This window comes from Lissotriton helveticus, chromosome 12 (genome assembly GCF_964261635.1).
Source record: "Lissotriton helveticus chromosome 12, aLisHel1.1, whole genome shotgun sequence".
In the NCBI taxonomy this organism is placed as follows: Eukaryota; Metazoa; Chordata; class Amphibia; order Caudata; family Salamandridae; genus Lissotriton; species Lissotriton helveticus.
Window position 1 is genome coordinate 785,010,177 of NC_136073.1, and position 20,931 is coordinate 785,031,107.

At 51.0% G+C, this 20,931-nt stretch overlaps 1 protein-coding gene across 1 annotated transcript in view; it reads left to right on the top strand.

Annotated features, from left to right (window-relative positions):
* Positions 1 to 20,931, top strand: part of NPR1 (natriuretic peptide receptor 1) — an 845,985-nt gene that overhangs the window by 643,759 nt on the left and 181,295 nt on the right. The window contains exon 10 of the mRNA XM_078671023.1: positions 7,476 to 7,553. Coding sequence (XP_078527149.1) covers positions 7,476 to 7,553 — 78 coding nt within the window. The remainder of the gene's footprint in view (positions 1 to 7,475; positions 7,554 to 20,931) is intronic.

The window sequence follows — 20,931 nt, forward strand, 5'->3', positions numbered from 1 at the left end:
GGACCGTGAAGAGGTGCTGTATGTCACCAAACGAAAGAAGTCACTGACCTAGTTTAAGTCCCACTTCCACTTTAAGTCAAAGAAGGGGGCTGGCTCCTGCTCCTGAGGCCACTGCAGCGACAGGTCCTCTTCGCGGTCGTCTGGTATTTTGAGGTCTAATTTTAAGAAGAAGTCGAAGTGAACTTGTCCCGAGCCCGCCACTCTCAGTCCAAATAGAAGTTGGGAAAGTGTCAAGAAGCCAATCCATTTCGCTTCCAATCCTTGATAGGGTAGCCGATGCCACAATTGGTCCCACTCTGCCCCAAATTTCCCAGGCTGTCAGCGATACCACAGCAGGACAAGTTCATTAAGGAGGCCACGCTTGGTATTTTTGGCACTCTTCTGGTTCCCTATATGCTCCTTTGGGCCCCTAGAATCCACACGAGCCTCCAGTCAGGTTATCACTGTCGGCTCCATCCTTGGCTCCGTCGGTGCCACTAGAACCCGTCTTGGGTACTGCACCAACTCCAGTGGTGACTTATATTCCAGCTCCAAGATCTGCCCCAGTCTAGAATTTACTACAGTCCCAGCAGACTAGAAAATTGGGATGGCCTGCAACTCAGAGTGCATGCCCCAGAATGATCACTATATCATACATCTGGTCCTCCCAACTATAGAACGATACTGGCGGAAGGTCTGCGCCTCCCTTGCTGGTGTTTTACAGTTTCACACGGTCATGAATCCCAAGGTAGCCATATTGGTACCAATGGAGGGCTGGTTGGAGACAAGGGATCATTGAACTTTGGCCGGCATGGGCTTTGTAATAGCTAATCTGGACATTGCCAGATATTTTACCACAGGCGGAACCTCCATCTCTGTAGGAATGGGCGATAGGCATGAACATTTGTATAAGGTCTGAGAGGTTGGTACAAGCGGAGAGGCTGCAAACGCTAATTTGATATGTGGGGCTGCAGATCTCATGACTAGAGGACATGAGATAGAGATTCTGACTACATTCCTTCATGTATGTTCATTTACACAATCTCTATGTTCTACATATTCTTTATGCTTGCAAATCTATAAAATCTGCTGTGTTTGGTGCCATATTTGAGTTTTTTTTATTGCGCTTATATCATGTTCTAAGACTAATAAAAAGAGTTATCCAAAAAAATCTGCGCCAATCCCTTCTCCATCGATGCCGGTCCGACGTCGTCGGAGGTCGAGCCTCTGCCAACTGCGGTGTAGCTTCGATCCTGCCCTAATTTATGCCTAAACTCCCCTGCAGCGCTCCCAGTCCCCATACACTCTGATTCAGACAAAACTCTTCCTCTTCAAAGTGGGCTTCCTCAGAGGCGTAATCACCTTTTTGCCTCACGTTCTGGTCAACCTGATACTGATGATGGGAATGAAGTACCCCAACACTATGATTATGATATCTTCATGGACTTGCAGGAGGTTGGTAGGTGGGATACTTCTCTGACACAGTGTTGGTTTCAATCCTTGAACCCCCGGAAAAGGAGAGTGCTTCATTGGCTGTACTGATTAGGCATGGCACTGAGGTCCTGGACCACCAGCTGCCTTCATCTGAAGTCAAGACAAATGTCCTTACTGTGGTTTTCTACTCTGGCCCATCCTCATCTGAGCCTTACTTCCCTTTAATCAAACCCTTACTGATGCCCTTATGGGTACTATCTTACGCGACACCCAGCTCCTAAAAGTTTGGTGGTCCAAGCAAAGTTAATCCCAATGCGTTCCCCTCGACCCCTTTAGACAGCAAGTCAAAATGCATTGAGGGTTCGGGAAGTGGATTTTCTCTTTTACCAGCTTGGCATAGAGGCCAGTCAAAGTTGCCTGGCTATTATAAGCACGCCCTCTAGAACATTGCCAGCGAGCTATTGCTTCACAATGCAAATATTATCTTGGTAATGAGGAATGGTAATGTTCTTAAAATTCCCCAGACATCTCCATCAAGGCCAGCAAATTCCCACTGTAAATCTGGTAACTTCTGTAGGAGGTCAAAATGCCCCTAATTTTAGGTGCTGCCCTACAAAAGCGAGATGAACTATTATTATTATTATTATTATTATATTTAAGCTTGTAAAGCGCGCAGCTACCCAGAGGTTTCCCGGCGCTAGAACCAAATTAAGGGGGAGAACGAACTGAAGGAAGAAGAGATAGATTATTGGTTAAATAACCAAGTTTTGACTTCTCTGCGGAACTTAAGGTAACAAGATTCAGTGCGCAGGGGAGGAGGAAGGGAGTTCCAGAGGACGGGAGCCAGAGCGGAAAAAGAGCGACCACCCATTCTGGCTCTCCTAACTCTGGGAACTTGAAACCTATACTGATAAGATGAACGGAGAGTGCGAGTAGGGCAATACCGGTGAACCAAGGTCCTAAGATAGGGAGGGGCAAAACCTGCATTGATTCTGTGCATGAAGCAAAGAGCCTTAAATTTTGCGCGGCTTTCAATGCGAAGCCAATGTAATTTACGAAGGGAATTAGAAGTGGAGGAAAAGTTGGGAAGTTTACAGAGCAGCCAAGCTGCCATGTTTTGGACTGTCTGTAGCTTATGGGTCACCTCTTTGCACGCCCCCAGGAGAAGAATATTGCCGTAGTCCAGTCTAGAGGTGATTAAGGCCTGGACTACGGTTTTCTGTGTCTCCTGAGGGAGCATCCAAATGATCTTACGGAGCCACTTAATGATGGTAATACAGGTGGAAGAGGTTTTGACCACGTGATGCTTCATGGAGAGTTGGTCATCAAAAATGATGCCAAGATTTCGTGCTGTTTTTGAGGGAGCGGGGAGGGTACCCATCTGAGAGGGCCAATGTTGGGGCCCCCACAGATTAGTGTTCTTACCAAACAGAAGAAGCTCAGTTTTCCCCCCGTTCAACTTGAGTTTGTTTTCGTGCATCCATGTGGCGATGTTACTGAGCCCTACACTGAGGGAGGAGGGAGTGGAGTGAGAACCAGTAGAAAGAGAATAGATGATCTGTGTATCATCGGCGTATGAGTAGATGATTAACCCAGCTTGTTCCGCAATTGTAGCCAAAGATCTGACGTACACATTGAAAAGTAAAGGGCTCAAAATAGAGCCCTGGGGGACACCATACGCCGATTTGTAAGTTTGAGAGACAGAAGAAGAGGAGAAGACCTTGAAGGTATCGTCAGAAAGAAAACTAACGAACCATTGGAGGGCTGGGCCGGTAATGCCAGATGATTTAAGGGCTTTGATAAGGATCGGGTGGGAAACCGTGTCAAATGCGGCACTCAGATCAAGCAAAATGAGTGCCACGGTTTCCCCCCCATCCACTCGGCGTCGAATAGTTTCTGAGACCCCCAGCAGAGTGGATTCTGTCAAAAAACCGGATCTAAAACCTGATTGAGATGGATGAAGAATATTATTGGACTCAACATGCTGGGTAAGTTGTGTATTGATATGTTTTTCCAATATTTTTGAGAAAACAGGGAGGAGGGAGATGGGGCGGAAATTGAATGGATTATTAGGGTCGCATTACTCTTTTTTGATAAAGGAACAATCATGGCATGTTTCCATGTGGAAGGTACCGTGGCTTCTCTAAGAGAAGAATTGAGTAAGTCCAAAATAAGATTAAGGGAGGAGGTGTCCAGAATTTTTAGAATTTGAGGGGGAAGTGGATCCAGTGGAGAACCAGACTTAATGCTACTAATAATATTGAGAAGTGTAGAGCTATTAAGAAGATCCCAGTTACAAATATGTTGAACAGGTGAAAGGGGGGTTTCCTCTAAGGCTTCAGATTCGAGAAAGATCACAGGATCAGATCTGTTAGGGGGCTATTCTGTTGTGAGGGTGTGGGGTGTATGCCCACAGGAGCCTCAGGATCACAAGAAGTGACTGTATCAGGTAATTTAGGGGAGGAAAAAGGGGAAACTATTTATTACTCCCTTCGATGTTAGGAAAAACAGCAGAGATCTCCCCCCCATTGTAGCTCTTTAGGGTCTCAACCAATACCTCTGCATAAGTTAAAAGTCCCAGTTTAAGCTTAGGTCCTGCAAAACTCCTTCCAATCCAAACCATTTGCTGTTTTCAGTAGACCTTCTAAACTCTTACTTCCGTGTACCTGCTCTACTGTACATAATATGTTGGCTCTTTTCCAGTAGAAAACCAACACTGTCAGAGCAAGATGGTGTCCTTTGGCCTAATCTTGACTCCCAGTGTCCCCATCAAGATACTGGCCTCTATGAAACCCTTTCTGCAGATGCTGGAGCTACATGGATTGATTGCGTCAGGAGAAGTTCACCAAGGGAGCCAAAAAAGTCAGGTCTTGCCATGACCCTTAGAACAATGTTTGATCTTGATATCTCAATGTACAAAACCAAATCCTTGCTAACACCAATGAAGATGATTCTGGTAATCTAGAATATTCTAGACACAAACTTGGAAAGACCTTCCCTCGAACCATAGAGAGTACTGGCACAGAAACAAACCCTGACCACTTTTTAGAAAACAAGGCCATTTAACCCTGGTGATTCCAGGGTCATCTCATATGACTGGCACCATGCATAGCGGTGGTACTCCAAACCAAGCCTCACTTGCTCTCCCTGAGCTCCATAAGCCAGAGCACATGAATCAGTTGCTTGGCCACAAGTCCGGGCCTATCCTGGTCAACCCACGTTTGTTGTCCTTCCTGATATGGTATACGTATGTTCCTAAATTCCCGGTGGGTTCCCCTTAATGCTTCGCAGTTACCAAATGGCAGCAATGAGCGCCTCAACAGTTTGGATGGTTGGCCTCACTGATGTCTCTGTCAATACATGATGGGACAGATTAGATATGCATCTCCACAAAACTTTCTGGTGCTGAAAACTTTCTGGCCCCTTAAGTCTTTATCATAGCAGTAGTGAGGAGATACGTGTGACCACCTCAGCCGTTCTTGCGAGAACGTAGATGTCCTGCTGGTTGCCAGAAAGGCTTACAAAACAATATAGTACAGAAGAAAGTGACTAGGGTTCTACTTTTGGCCTTGTCAAAGGACATCAATGTGCTCAGAGGAGAATGTCTGATCCATTTTCAAGCATCTAGCCGAATCAGGATTTCATTAACACGTGCCAGACCTACCATTTCAACTTAACTAAAGAGTTGGGTGGAATCCAACATGGCTGGGTGAGCCTGTTTTATCCAAGAATACCTACAGTGGTCTCTTGAGATCGAAAATTCCTGGTCCGATTGATGGACAAATCCTTTGAGCTCATGGGCTCCCGCAGAATATATGACGATACAACGCAAACAATTACAATGCATGCTTTTACAACGCGGTTTTTACGTTGCAACTACCATTACATCGCATAATTTTACAACACATGCCATTACCATGCATTTTTAAAAACTACCATTACAACGCATTCCATTACAACGCTCACCATTACAGCGCATAATACTATTAGGGCAACAGTAGGGTAAGTGTTGGATAGTGTGGGGGTAAAACATACTATTCCCACTCCAGTGAGTGCAACAGTAGGGAAGGTAATGGATAGCGTAGAGGTAAAATTACTATTCCCACCTACCCCAAAACCCATACCCACCCTAGAAATAAAAAATCTCCATTACTTACCTTATAATGCGTTGTAATGGCATGCGTTATAATGGTATGCGTTATAATGGCATGCGTTGTAGTGACATGTGTTATAATGGCATGCATTGTAATGGAATGCGATGTAAAGGCAGTTGCATTGTAAAAGCAGTGCGATGTAATGACTGCGTTGTAATGGATGTTTCCTGCTCCCGCAGTTTGAAACTTCTCTCATGGGAAACTTCCTTCTTGTTGCCTTACTTTTAGCCTGACAGTTTAAGCAGAGCTAGTGTCCTATGCGCCTCTGAACATTTCAACATGTCCTGCCTGGACAGGGGGGTACCGAAGATTCACCCCTCTTTGTCCCCAAGGTGTTGACTGAGCTCCAATTGAATGAGATTTTTCCCTATTTTTTTCCCTTTCCTACATGTCTTTTCCATGAGCAGAAGCCTCACAGCTCTGACTTCAAGAGCCATATCCTTTTCCTTACATAAAATCATGGCGCTGTGTTCCACAGAGGACCTTCATGGGACAGTAATGTTGGCAGAGCTGAGGGTAGAGACAACTTTGCCATATGGATCATGTCTTGCATCACCCACTTCTATTCGCTGCATGGGACAGTCCCTCCACTGTATGTCTGAACATCCTCCACCCAAGCAGCGAGAGCTTCAGTGGCATCCCCCAGGCAGTTCGGGCTGGACTGTTCCCCTGAGGCACAGGGTCAGACTGATTTGCATATGGCCATGTCTGAACTGGGGTGGCAGAGTGGGCTAAAGAACGGTGATGGATTAAACCCAGATCAGTTGACTGGGGGTGAGTGCTTGCAATGTTCAACACTCCGTCCATCATCCCCTTTGGTTTTGCTTTGATCCCCCAGGCCTTACCAGTCAGAAATTCACATTGTCTGCTAGTTGGGCAATAGCAAGCGCTTTGTTTGGACACTTTGTTCTTGAGGCCTCCTCCTGAGGCGATGCTGGAGTTGATCAGAAGACTCTTCTGAGTGCATTCACCCAGGCCTTGTCTGCTCTTTGTTTCCTTCTCCTCTGTACGCCATGGAATCACACTGCAAGTTGTGAATTAGAGGATCATAATGTATGAGTAGAATGGAAGTTGCCATTATGGTGAGTCAATATTCCTTGTCCAAAGGCTTCCTCCTATTATCAACGGCCTCCCTCCGTCCATCAGCGTTTGGCGAAAAACTAGCACTGAATGGTTCTTTTTTAAAGAAGCAAAATAACAACTGCACGAATATGTGTGGGATAAGGTCTGGTGTCTACATATGACTTGTGCATGGTACCTTGCAAAGAGAACTCCATTTAACAGCTGTTGAAGCTCTTTCCAGTCACACCTCCAGGTGGTGCTGTGTTCACAGATTAGCAGTGAGAGAGTGTTTGCAGACTAGGAGTAAAGAAATTACCATATGGGTAACAATATCCTTTTGTGCTACTGAACTTTATTTCTACTCCTACCTTAGCGCTGACCCAGCTCTGCCCTCTGACCCCACCAATGACCTTTCTCTAATCCAGCAGTGATCCCTCCTTTGCCCTCTGCCTACTGAAGTAGTCTTTATCTAGGTGGCACTGACCTCTCTTTATCTCTCTCGGTGCACGCTGCCTCTAGTGATCACCCATATGTCTTCTGCCTTATTGTCGTGTATTCTAAAATGTGCACATCACAGGAGTTGGGGAGAGAGGCTGCCTTTCTCTGCAGACCTCCAACCTTTCAATGTGCAGGCTGATGCTAATGGAGCCCTCTTGTGCTATGAAATATTGAATGGCCTCTCTCTGGTTCCAACATGTCTGAATTCTGGCCAGACCAGTGGCATTTCTCTGACACCAGCACTGACCTCCCGGCATTATCATCAGTAACTCGTTTGACCTTTTATAAATTCTGATCTCTGCCCTTGTTGTTGTCATGTCCCCCTGATTCTCTGTCTTCTTTTCACAGGGGAATATTGTGGCCGTGAAGCACATCAACAGGAAGAGAATCGAGCTCACCCGGGAGGTGCTCTTCGAGCTGAAGCATGTAAGGGGGCTTTTCATCCTCTCTGTGGTAGAGGGAGGGGCGGGGGGGGGCATCTCTAGAGGGGGTCTCGAGCTTCATGGGTGGGGTGGGTTGAGATTCTGGGGAGGGCCCGGGGCTTCCAGGGAGGGCTTAAAGTCCAAGGGAGTTGTCTGGGATTCTGGGGAGGGATCTGGGTTTACCAGTGTGTAGGTTTATGGGGGAAGGACAGATTTATTGCACAGTATTTGTGGTTTTTGATGATGCCCAGTGATGGTGGGAAGAATCTAGGGTTTGTGGGAGAGACAAGCCTCCTCTGTGGAAGTGGCCTAGTGTTATTTAGCGGATTTTATGGGGTGGGGGGCTGAGCGCATAGGTCGAGCTTCCGAGAAGAGGCTTGCTTTTCTTGAGAGTTTCTTTGGCTTATGAGCCAAGGACTTAGAATTCTGAGGAGGACATTCACTTCCGGGGAGGGGCTTGCTCATCTGTGTCAGTCGTGAGCAGTATGGCAAGTGAGACCGGGCTTCAGGGGGTGCAGCTGCAGCTTCTGAGGGAGGTGCCTGTGCTGGTGGGAGATGGTCAGCTGCTTCTGGGGGTAGACTTGTGGCTCTGGGCTGCAACTTGGCTTCTCAAGGTGGGATTCGGGCCACTGGTTCGGGAAAAAATGCCAAATTTGCTAGTGGTTCGGGAAGAGCTTTTCATGGCTAATTGAGTTGTATTTTTAGGGACTGGACCAACAGGATTAGTTAGACCTCGATTGGCGGTCAGCGGTTCCACCAGGGTGGCAGAGGACCGTCTGTCCAATTTTGAGATCCAGGCTGGCCTGGTGGGTTCTAAGTACTGCGAAGGGAGCCACAACATCGGCTCTCTCCCCAGTATGGAAGGTTTGTCAAGCTGGGGACATGTATGTTACACATACAACAAGCCAGGATTATTGGCTTTGGTAATGGTTGTTAGTTGCATAAAGTAAATAAGCTATAGCTATGGCTTTGTTGTATATAATATTGAAAATGCTTCAGTTCTGAAATGATGAGACTATGAAAGAACTAAAATGAGTATCTTTGAAGTTACATCAGAGGCAGTGAAGGGTGGTACTGCTGCAGTTAAGATTTTTTTTCCACCCTGAGGGTGAGGGAAAAAATTGAGAGCCCGATAGGGACCCGTCTCAGTACCTGCTTTTTAGAACTACCGGTGCAGGACCCGGCCCACTTAAAGCCCCAAATTAATGTCATTTAATGTGGTGTGCAGTCCCTCTGCGGGGTGCACCTCTGAGTGTTATGACGTGGTCGTCCACCCCTTCAGAATGCTAAGGACGCTTGGAAGCAGCCCCCTTGATGGACCTTCACACTGCTGGCTGCCTGCACCCAGCATTGAACAACAGAACAAGATGGCGGCGTGCACCTGTTTATATTCCTCCACGAAGTTTGGAAAGGGAGCGCACCCGCTATATCGCAGCTTGCTCGGCATTCGTCCAGTATACTCGGAACGAGAGATGACTTTTTGTCGTTTTTGAACATCTAATATGCTTAGACAAATTGAGCAGGCCTGCTATGTCACAGCCGGCCAAACTATGTGTCGCACTGCTATGAAACGCAGTACTCCTGGAGCATCGCGCCCGTCGCCGTACTGTCAAAATTCTCTTGGTGAGCATTCCACAGGTGTGCTCAGGAAGGGCCTGCAGTGTTCCACTATTCTTATACACTCTTCAAAAAGAGAGACAATATAACAATGCAGATAGCTAAGCATTCTGCAACATTGCTCTGAAAAAAGTTACTGCAATACTGCAGCTTGAAGGGGGACCTTCTTCGAAACTTCAGAAAAGCAACAAGTCTGCTGTGCTGAGCACAGTGTTCGTGCTGCCGTGTCACAGCTCGCAAAGCATTCTGCCACGTCACAGCTCGCCAAGCATTCTGGCGCGTCACAACTCGCTAAGCATTCTGCAACTATGCTTAGAAGACAGAGTGACTGCTATACTGCAGCTTGGGAACTTTTTCCGAAACTCCAGAAAAGCAACAAGACTGTTGTGCTGACGCCAGCATAAACAAGTCCCTACTCCACAAACTCCAGACGATACAGAATACTGCCGCTAGACTCGTCCTCGGCACCACAACACCTACGAAGGCTCCACTGGCTCACCGAGGAGAAAAGAGTCATCTTCAAAATCCTCACCCACGCCTACAAATGCCTACACAATACCGGACCCGAATACCTCAATGACAGAATCAACTTCCACGTACCCAAAAGGATCCTCCGATCTTCTAACCTCGCACTAGCCGAAACCCCGGCATCAACAGAGCCAGAGCAGGCGGAAGATCCTTCTCCCACATCGCGGCCAAATCATGGAACGAGCTCCTGGCAGACACGTGCCCGCCATGAACTCCTCAGCTGAACGGATCTGCCTACCCGCCCCCCCTCAGCACATTGAGACCCTCACAGGTGAGTAGCACGCTCACAATACCCTGATTGATTGATTGATATTTACCACAGTGCTCGCGCCTGCCACGTCACAGCTCGCCAAGCATTCGGCCACGTCACAACTCTTCAAGCATTCTGCCACGTCACAGCTAACCAAGCATTCTGATGCATCACAACTCGCCAAACATTCTGTCACGTCACTGCCACGCCGCAGCCCACCAATCATTCTGCCACATCACAGCTCGCCAAGCATTCAGCCATGTCACAACTAGCCAAGCATTCTGCCACGTCACAGCTCACCCAGCATTCTGCACTTCACAACTCGCCAAGCATTCTGCACGTCACAGCTCGCCAAGCATTCTGCCACGTCACAGCTCACCCAGCATTCTGCAAGTCATAGCTCGCCAAGCATTCTGCACGTCACAGCTCACCAAGCATTCTGCCACTCCTCAGCTCGCTAAGCCTGGTCTGAGGAACACTCCTGAGCATTCGTCAAGCATTCTGCCACATCACAGCTCACCCAGCATTCTGCATGTCACAGCTGGCCAAGCATTCTGCACGTCACAGCTCGCCAAGCATTCTGCCACGCCACAGCTCGCTAAGCCTGGTCTGAGGAACACTCCTGAGCATTCGTCAAGCATTCTGCCACATCACAGCTCACCCAGCATTCTGCACGTCACAGCTCACCAAGCATTCTGCACGTCACAGCTCGCCTAGCATTCTGCCACGCCACAGCTCGCCAAGCCTGGTCTGAGGAACACTCCTGAGCATTCGTCACGCATTATACCACATCACAGCTAACTAAGCATTCTGCCACGTCACAACTCGTCAAGCATTCTGCACGCCACAGCTCGCCAAGCATTCTGCCACGCCACAGCTCGCTAAGCCTGGTTTGAGGAACACTCCTGAGCATTCGTCACGCATTCTACCACATCACAGCTAACTAAGCATTCTGCCATGTCACAGCTCGTCAAGCATTCTGCCACGTCACAGCTCGCCAAGCATTCTGCCACATCACAACTCGCCAAGCATTCTGCGCGTCACAGCTCGCCAAGCATCTGCCACATCACTGCCACGTCACAGCTCACCAAGCATTCTGTACATCACAGCTCACCAAGCATTCTGCCACGTCACAGCTCGCTAAGCATTCTGCCACATCACAACTTGTCAAGCATTCTGCCACGTCACAGCTAACTAAGCATTATGGTACGTCACAACTCGCCAAGCATTTTGCCACGTCACAGCTCACCAAGCATTCTACCACGTCACAGCTCGCCAAGCATTCTGCCATGTCACAACTCGCCAAGCATTCTAAACGCCACAGCTCGCCAAGCATTCTGCCACGTCACAGCTCACCCAGCATTGTGCACTTCACAGCTCGCCAAGCATTCTGCACGTCACAGCTCGCCAAGCATTCTGCCACGTCACAGCTCACCCAGCATTCTGCACGTCACAGCTCGCCAAGCATTCTGCATGTCACAGCTCGCCAATCATTCTGCCACTTCACAGCTCGCTAAGCCTGGTCTGAGGAACACTCCTGAGCATTCGTCAAGCATTCTGCCACATCACAGCTCACCCAGCATTCTGCACGTCACAGCTCACCAAGCATTCTGCACGTCAAAGCTCGCCTAGCATTCTGCCACGCCACAGCTCGCCAAGCCTGGTCTGAGGAACACTCCTGAGCATTCGTCACGCATTATACCACATCACAGCTAACTAAGCATTCTGCCACGTCACAACTCGCCAAGCATTTTGCCACGTCACAACTCACCAAGCATTCTGCACGCCACAGCTCGCCAAGCATTCTGCCACGCACAGCTCGCTAAGCCTGGTCTGAGGAACACTCCTGAGCATTCGTCACGCATTCTACCACATCACAGCTAACTAAGCATTCTGCCACATCACAGCTCGTCAAGCATTCTGCCACGTCACAGCTTGCCAAGCATTCTGCCACGTCACAGCTCGCCAAGCATTCTGCACGTCACAGCTCGCCAAGCATTCTGCACGTCACAGCTCGCCAAGCATTCTGCACGTCACAGCTCGCCAAGCATTCTACCACATCACTGCCACGTCACAGCTCGCCAAGCATTCTGCCACGTCACAGCTCGCCATGCATTCTGCCACGTCACAGCTCGCCAAGCATTCTGCCACGTCACAGCTCACCAAGCATTCTGCACGTCACAGCTCGCCAAGCATTCTGCCACATCACAGCTCATCCAGCATTCTGCACATCACAGCTCACCAAGCATTCTGCACGTCACAGCTCGCCTAGCATTCTGCCACGCCACAGCTCGCCTAGCATTCTGCCACGCCACAGCTCGCCAAGCCTGGTCTGAGGAACACTCCTGAGCATTCGTCACGCATTATACCACATCACAGCTAACTAAGCATTCTGCCACGTCACAGCTCGTCAAGCATTCTGCCACGTCACAGCTTGCCAAGCATTCTGCCACGTCACAGCTCGCCAAGCATTCTGCACGTCACAGCTCGCCAAGCATTCTGCACGTCACAGCTCGCCAAGCATTCTGCACGTCACAGCTCGCCAAGCATTCTACCACATCACTGACACATCACAGCTCGCCAAGCATTCTGCCACGTCACAGCTCGCCAAGCATTCTGCCACGTCACAGCTCGCCAAGCATTCTGCCACGTCACAGCTCACCAAGCATTCTGCACGTCACAGCTCGCCAAGCATTCTGCCACATCACAGCTCACCCAGCATTCTGCACGTCACAGCTCACCAAGCATTTTGCACGTCACAGCTCGCCTAGCATTCTGCCACGCCACAGCTCGCCAAGCCTGGTCTGAGGAACACTCCTGAGCATTCGTCACGCATTATACCACATCACAGCTAACTAAGCATTCTGCCACGTCACAACTTGCCAAGCATTTTGCCACGTCACAACTCACCAAGCATTCTGCACGCCACAGCTCGCCAAGCATTCTGCCACACCACAGCTCGCTAAGCCTGGTCTGAGGAACACTCCTGAGCATTCGTCACGCATTCTACCACATCACAGCTAACTAAGCATTCTGCCACATCACAGCTCGTCAAGCATTCTGCCACGTCACAGCTCGCCAAGCATTCTTCTACGTCACAGCTCAGCAAGCATTCTGCACGTCACAGCTCGCCAAGCATTCTGCACGTCACAGCTTGCCAAGCATTCTGCACGTCACAGCTCGCCAAGCACTCTACCACATCACAGCTAACTAAGCATTCTGCCACGTCACAGCTCGTCAAGCATTCTGCCACGTCACAGCTCGCCAAGCATTCTTCTACGTCACAGCTCGCCAAGCATTCTGCACGTCACAGCTCGCCAAGCATTCTGCACGTCACAGCTTGCCAAGCATTCTGCACGTCACAGCTCGCCAAGCATTCTACCACATCACTGCCACGTCACAGCTCGCCAAGCATTCTGCCATGTCACAGCTCGCCAAGCATTCTGCCATGTCACAGCTCATCAAGCATTCTGCACGTCACAGCTCGCCAAGCATTCTGCCACGTCACAGCTCACCCAGCATTCTGCACGTCACAGCTCGCCAAGCATTCTGCACGTCACAGCTCGCCAAGCATTCTGCCACGTCACAGCTCACCCAGCATTCTGCACGTCACAGCTCGCCAAGCATTCTGCACGTCACAGCTCGCCAATCATTCTGCCACTTCACAGCTCGCTAAGCCTGGTCTGAGGAACGCTCCTGAGCATTCGTCAAGCATTCTGCCACATCACAGCTCACCCAGCATTCTGCACGTCACAGCTCACCAAGCATTCTGCACGTCACAGCTCGCCTAGCATTCTGCCATGCCACAGCTCGCCAAGCCTGGTCTGAGGAACACTCCAGAGCATTCGTCACGCATTATACCACATCACAGCTAACTAAGCATTCTGCCACGTTACAACTCGCCAAGCATTTTGCCACGTCACAACTCACCAAGCATTCTGCACGCCACAGCTCGCCAAGCATTCTGCCACGCACAGCTCGCTAAGCCTGGTCTGAGGAACACTCCTGAGCATTCGTCACGCATTCTACCACATCACAGCTAACTAAGCATTCTGCCACGTCACAGCTCGTCAAGCATTCTGCCACGTCTCAGCTTGCCAAGCATTCTGCCACGTCACAGCTCGCCAAGCATTCTGCACGTCACAGCTCGCCAAGCATTCTGCACGTCACAGCTCGCCAAGCATTCTGCACGTCACAGCTCGCCAAGCATTCTACCACATCACTGCCACGTCACAGCTCGCCAAGCATTCTGCCACGTCACAGCTCGCCAAGCATTCTGCCACGTCACAGCTCGCCAAGCATTCTGCCACGTCACAGCTCGCCAAGCATTCTGCCACGTCACAGCTCACCAAGCATTCTGCACGTCACAGCTCGCCAAGCATTCTGCCACATCACAGCTCACCCAGCATTCTGCACGTCACAGCTCACCAAGCATTTTGCACGTCACAGCTCGCCTAGCATTCTGCCACGCCACAGCTCGCCAAGCCTGGTCTGAGGAACACTCCTGAGCATTCGTCACGCATTATACCACATCACAGCTAACTAAGCATTCTGCCACGTCACAACTCGCCAAGCATTTTGCCACGTCACAACTCACCAAGCATTCTGCACGCCACAGCTCGCCAAGCATTCTGCCACGCCACAGCTCGCTAAGCCTGGTCTGAGGAACACTCCTGAGCATTCGTCACGCATTCTACCACATCACAGCTAACTAAGCATTCTGCCACATCACAGCTCGTCAAGCATTCTGCCACGTCACAGCTCGCCAAGCATTCTTCTACGTCACAGCTCGCCAAGCATTCTGCACGTCACAGCTCGCCAAGCATTCTGCACGTCACAGCTTGCCAAGCATTCTGCACGTCACAGCTCGCCAAGCATTCTACCACATCACAGCTAACTAAGCATTCTGCCACGTCACAGCTCGTCAAGCATTCTGCCACGTCACAGCTCGCCAAGCATTCTTCTACGTCACAGCTCGCCAAGCATTCTGCACGTCACAGCTCGCCAAGCATTCTGCACGTCACAGATTGCCAAGCATTCTGCACGTCACAGCTCGCCAAGCATTCTACCACATCACTGCCACGTCACAGCTCGCCAAGCATTCTGCCATGTCACAGCTCGCCAAGCATTCTGCCATGTCACAGCTCATCAAGCATTCTGCACGTCACAGCTCGCCAAGCATTCTGCCACGTCACAGCTCACCCAGCATTCTGCACGTCACAGCTCACCAAGCATTCTGCACGTCACAGCTCGCCAAGCATTCTGCCACGTCACAGCTCACCCAGCATTCTGCACGTCACAGCTCGCCAAGCATTCTGCACGTCACAGCTCGCCAATCATTCTGCCACTTCACAGCTCGCTAAGCCTGGTCTGAGGAACACTCCTGAGCATTCGTCAAGCATTCTGCCACATCACAGCTCACCCAGCATTTTGCACGTCACAGGTCACCAAGCATTCTGCACGTCACAGCTCGCCTAGCATTCTGGCATGCCACAGCTCGCCAAGCCTGGTCTGAGGAACACTCCAGAGCATTCGTCACGCATTATACCACATCACAGCTAACTAAGCATTCTGCCACGTTACAACTCGCCAAGCATTTTGCCACGTCACAACTCACCAAGCATTCTGCACACCACAGCTCGCCAAGCATTCTGCCACGCACAGCTCGCTAAGCATTCTGCCACGCACAGCTCGCTAAGCCTGGTCTGAGGAACACTCCTGAGCATTCGTCACGCATTCTACCACATCACAGCTAACTAAGCATTCTGCCACGTCACAGCTCGTCAAGCATTCTGCCACGTCACAGCTTGCCAAGCATTCTGCCACGTCACAGCTCGCCAAGCATTCTGCACGTCACAGCTCGCCAAGCATTCTGCACGTCACAGCTCGCCAAGCATTCTGCACGTCACAGCTCGCCAAGCATTCTACCACATCACTGCCACGTCACAGCTCGCCAAGCATTCTGCCACGTCACAGCTCGCCAAGCATTCTGCCACGTCACAGCTCGCCAAGCATTCTGCCACGTCACAGCTCACCAAGCATTCTGCACGTCACAGCTCGCCAAGCATTCTACCACATCACTGCCACGTCACAGCTCGCCAAGCATTTTGCCACGTCACAGCTCGCCAAGCATTCTACCATGTCACAGCTCGCCAAGCATTCTGCACTTCACAGCTCGCCAAGCATTCTGCCACGTCACAGCTCGCCAAGCATTCTGCCACATCACTGCCACGTCACAGCTCACTAAGCATTCTGCACGTCACAGCTCGCCAAGCATTCTGCCACGTCACAGCTAACCAAGCATTCAGGCACGTCAAAGCTCACCCAGCATTCTGCACGTCACAGCTCGCCAAGCATTCTGCACGTCACAGCTCGCCAAGCATTCTGCCACATCACAGCTCACCCAGCATTCTGCACGTCACAGCTCACCAAGCATTTTGCACGTCACAGCTCGCCTAGCATTCTGCCACGCCACAGCTCGCCAAGCCTGGTCTGAGGAACACTCCTGAGCATTCGTCACGCATTATACCACATCACAGCTAACTAAGCATTCTGCCACGTCACAACTCGCCATGCATTTTGCCACGTCACAACTCACCAAGCATTCTGCACGCCACAGCTCGCCAAGCATTCTGCCACGCCACAGCTCGCTAAGCCTGGTCTGAGGAACACTCCTGAGCATTTGTCACGCATTCTACCACATCACAGCTAACTAAGCATTCTGCCACATCACAGCTCGTCAAGCATTCTGCCACGTTACAGCTCGCCAAGCATTCTTCTACGTCACAGCTCGCCAAGCATTCTGCACGTCACAGCTCGCCAAGCATTCTGCACGTCACAGCTTGCCAAGCATTCTGCACGTCACAGCTCGCCAAGCACTCTACCACATCACAGCTAACTAAGCATTCTGCCACGTCACAGCTCGTCAAGCATTCTGCCACGTCACAGCTCGCCAAGCATTCTTCTACGTCACAGCTCGCCAAGCATTCTGCACGTCACAGCTCGCCAAGCATTCTGCACGTCACAGCTTGCCAAGCATTCTGCACGTCACAGCTCGCCAAGCATTCTACCACATCACTGCCACGTCACAGCTCGCCAAGCATTCTGCCATGTCACAGCTCGCCAAGCATTCTGCCATGTCACAGCTCATCAAGCATTCTGCACGTCACAGCTCGCCAAGCATTCTGCCACGTCACAGCTCACCCAGCATTCTGCACGTCACAGCTCGCCAAGCATTCTGCACGTCACAGCTCGCCAAGCATTCTGCCACGTCACAGCTCACCCAGCATTCTGCACGTCACAGCTCGCCAAGCATTCTGCACGTGACAGCTCGCCAATCATTCTGCCACTTCACAGCTCGCTAAGCCTGGTCTGAGGAACACTCCTGAGCATTCGTCAAGCATTCTGCCACATCACAGCTCACCCAGCATTCTGCACGTCACAGCTCACCAAGCATTCTGCACGTCACAGCTCGCCTAGCATTCTGCCATGCCACAGCTCGCCAAGCCTGGTCTGAGGAACACTCCAGAGCATTCGTCACGCATTATACCACATCACAGCTAACTAAGCATTCTGCCACGTTACAACTCGCCAAGCATTTTGCCACGTCACAACTCACCAAGCATTCTGCACGCCACAGCTCGCCAAGCATTCTGCCACGCACAGCTCGCTAAGCCTGGTCTGAGGAACACTCCTGAGCATTCGTCACGCATTCTACCACATCACAGCTAACTAAGCATTCTGCCACGTCACAGCTCGTCAAGCATTCTGCCACGTCACAGCTTGCCAAGCATTCTGCCACGTCACAGCTCGCCAAGCATTCTGCACGTCACAGCTCGCCAAGCATTCTGCACGTCACAGCTCGCCAAGCATTCTGCACGTCACAGCTCGCCAAGCATTCTACCACATCACTGCCACGTCACAGCTCGCCAAGCATTCTGCCACGTCACAGCTCGCCAAGCATTCTGCCACGTCACAGCTCGCCAAGCATTCTGCCACGTCACAGCTCGCCAAGCATTCTGCCACGTCACAGCTCACCAAGCATTCTGCACGTCACAGCTCGCCAAGCATTCTGCCACATCACAGCTCACCCAGCATTCTGCACGTCACAGCTCACCAAGCATTTTGCACGTCACAGCTCGCCTAGCATTCTGCCACGCCACAGCTCGCCAAGCCTGGTCTGAGGAACACTCCTGAGCATTCGTCACGCATTATACCACATCACAGCTAACTAAGCATTCTGCCACGTCACAACTCGCCAAGCATTTTGCCACGTCACAACTCACCAAGCATTCTGCACGCCACAGCTCGCCAAGCATTCTGCCACGCCACAGCTCGCTAAGCCTGGTCTGAGGAACACTCCTGAGCATTCGTCACGCATTCTACCACATCACAGCTAACTAAGCATTCTGCCACATCACAGCTCGTCAAGCATTCTGCCACGTCACAGCTCGCCAAGCATTCTTCTACGTCACAGCTCGCCAAGCATTCTGCACGTCACAGCTCGCCAAGCATTCTGCACGTCACAGCTTGCCAAGCATTCTGCACGTCACAGCTCGCCAAGCATTCTACCACATCACAGCTAACTAAGCATTCTGCCACGTCACAGCTCGTCAAGCATTCTGCCACGTCACAGCTCGCCAAGCATTCTTCTACGTCACAGCTCGCCAAGCATTCTGCACGTCACAGCTCGCCAAGCATTCTGCACGTCACAGCTTGCCAAGCATTCTGCACGTCACAGCTCGCCAAGCATTCTACCACATCACTGCCACGTCACAGCTCGCCAAGCATTCTGCCATGTCACAGCTCGCCAAGCATTCTGCCATGTCACAGCTCATCAAGCATTCTGCACGTCACAGCTCGCCAAGCATTCTGCCACGTCACAGCTCACCCAGCATTCTGCACGTCACAGCTCGCCAAGCATTCTGCACGTCACAGCTCGCCAAGCATTCTGCCACGTCACAGCTCACCCAGCATTCTGCACGTCACAGCTCGCCAAGCATTCTGCACGTCACAGCTCGCCAATCATTCTGCCACTTCACAGCTCGCTAAGCCTGGTCTGAGGAACACTCCTGAGCATTCGTCAAGCATTCTGCCACATCACAGCTCACCCAGCATTTTGCACGTCACAGCTCACCAAGCATTCTGCACGTCACAGCTCGCCTAGCATTCTGCCATACCACAGCTCGCCAAGCCTGGTCTGAGGAACACTCCAGAGCATTCGTCACGCATTATACCACATCACAGCTAACTAAGCATTCTGCCACGTTACAACTCGCCAAGCATTTTGCCACGTCACAACTCACCAAGCATTCTGCACGCCACAGCTCGCCAAGCATTCTGCCACGCACAGCTCGCTAAGCCTGGTCTGAGGAACACTCCTGAGCATTCGTCACGCATTCTACCACATCACAGCTAACTAAGCATTCTGCCACGTCACAGCTCGTCAAGCATTCTGCCACGTCTCAGCTTGCCAAGCATTCTGCCACGTCACAGCTCGCCAAGCATTCTGCACGTCACAGCTCGCCAAGCATTCTGCACGTCACAGCTCGCCAAGCATTCTGCACGTCACAGCTCGCCAAGCATTCTACCACATCACTGCCACGTCACAGCTCGCCAAGCATTTTGCCACGTCACAGCTCGCCAAGCATTCTGCCACGTCACAGCTCGCCAAGCATTCTGCCACGTCACAGCTCGCCAAGCATTCTGCCACGTCACAGCTCACCAAGCATTCTGCACGTCACAGCTCGCCAAGCATTCTGCCACATCACAGCTCACCCAGCATTCTGCACGTCACAGCTCACCAAGCATTTTGCACGTCACAGCTCGCCTAGCATTCTGCCACGCCACAGCTCGCCAAGCCTGGTCTGAGGAACACTCCTGAGCATTCGTCACGCATTATACCACATCACAGCTAACTAAGCATTCTGCCACGTCACAACTCGCCAAGCATTTTGCCACGTCACAACTCACCAAGCATTCTGCACGCCACAGCTCGCCAAGCATTCTGCCACGCCACAGCTCGCTAAGCCTGGTCTGAGGAACACTCCTGAGCATTCGTCACGCATTCTACCACATCACAGCTAACTAAGCATTCTGCCACATCACAGCTCGTCAAGCATTCTGCCACGTCACAGCTCGCCAAGCATTCTTCTACGTCACAGCTCGCCAAGCATTCTGCACGTCACAGCTCGCCAAGCATTCTGCACGTCACAGCTTGCCAAGCATTCTGCACGTCACAGCTCGCCAAGCATTCTACCACATCACAGCTAACTAAGCATTCTGCCACGTCACAGCTCGTCAAGCATTCTGCCACGTCACAGCTCGCCAAGCATTCTTCTACGTCACAGCTCGCCAAGCATTCTGCACGTCACAGCTCGCCAAGCATTCTGCACGTCACAGATTGCCAAGCATTCTGCACGTCACAGCTCGCCAAGCATTCTACCACATCACTGCCACGTCACAGCTCGCCAAGCATTCTGCCATGTCACAGCTCGCCAAGCATTCTGCCATGTCACAGCTCATCAAGCATTCTGCACGTCACAGCTCGCCAAGCATTCTGCCACGTCACAGCTCACCCAGCATTCTGCACGTCACAGCTCACCAAGCATTCTGCACGTCACAGCTCGCCAAGCATTCTGCCACGTCACAGCTCACCCAGCATTCTGCACGTCACAGCTCGCCAAGCATTCTGCACGTCACAGCTCGCCAATCATTCTGCCACTTCACAGCTCGCTAAGCCTGGTCTGAGGAACACTCCTGAGCATTCGTCAAGCATTCTGCCACATCACAGCTCACCCAGCATTTTGCACGTCACAGCTCACCAAGCATTCTGCACGTCACAGCTCGCCTAGCATTCTGCCATGCCACAGCTCGCCAAGCCTGGTCTGAGGAACACTCCAGAGCATTCGTCACGCATTATACCACATCACAGCTAACTAAGCATTCTGCCACGTTACAACTCGCCAAGCATTTTGCCACGTCACAA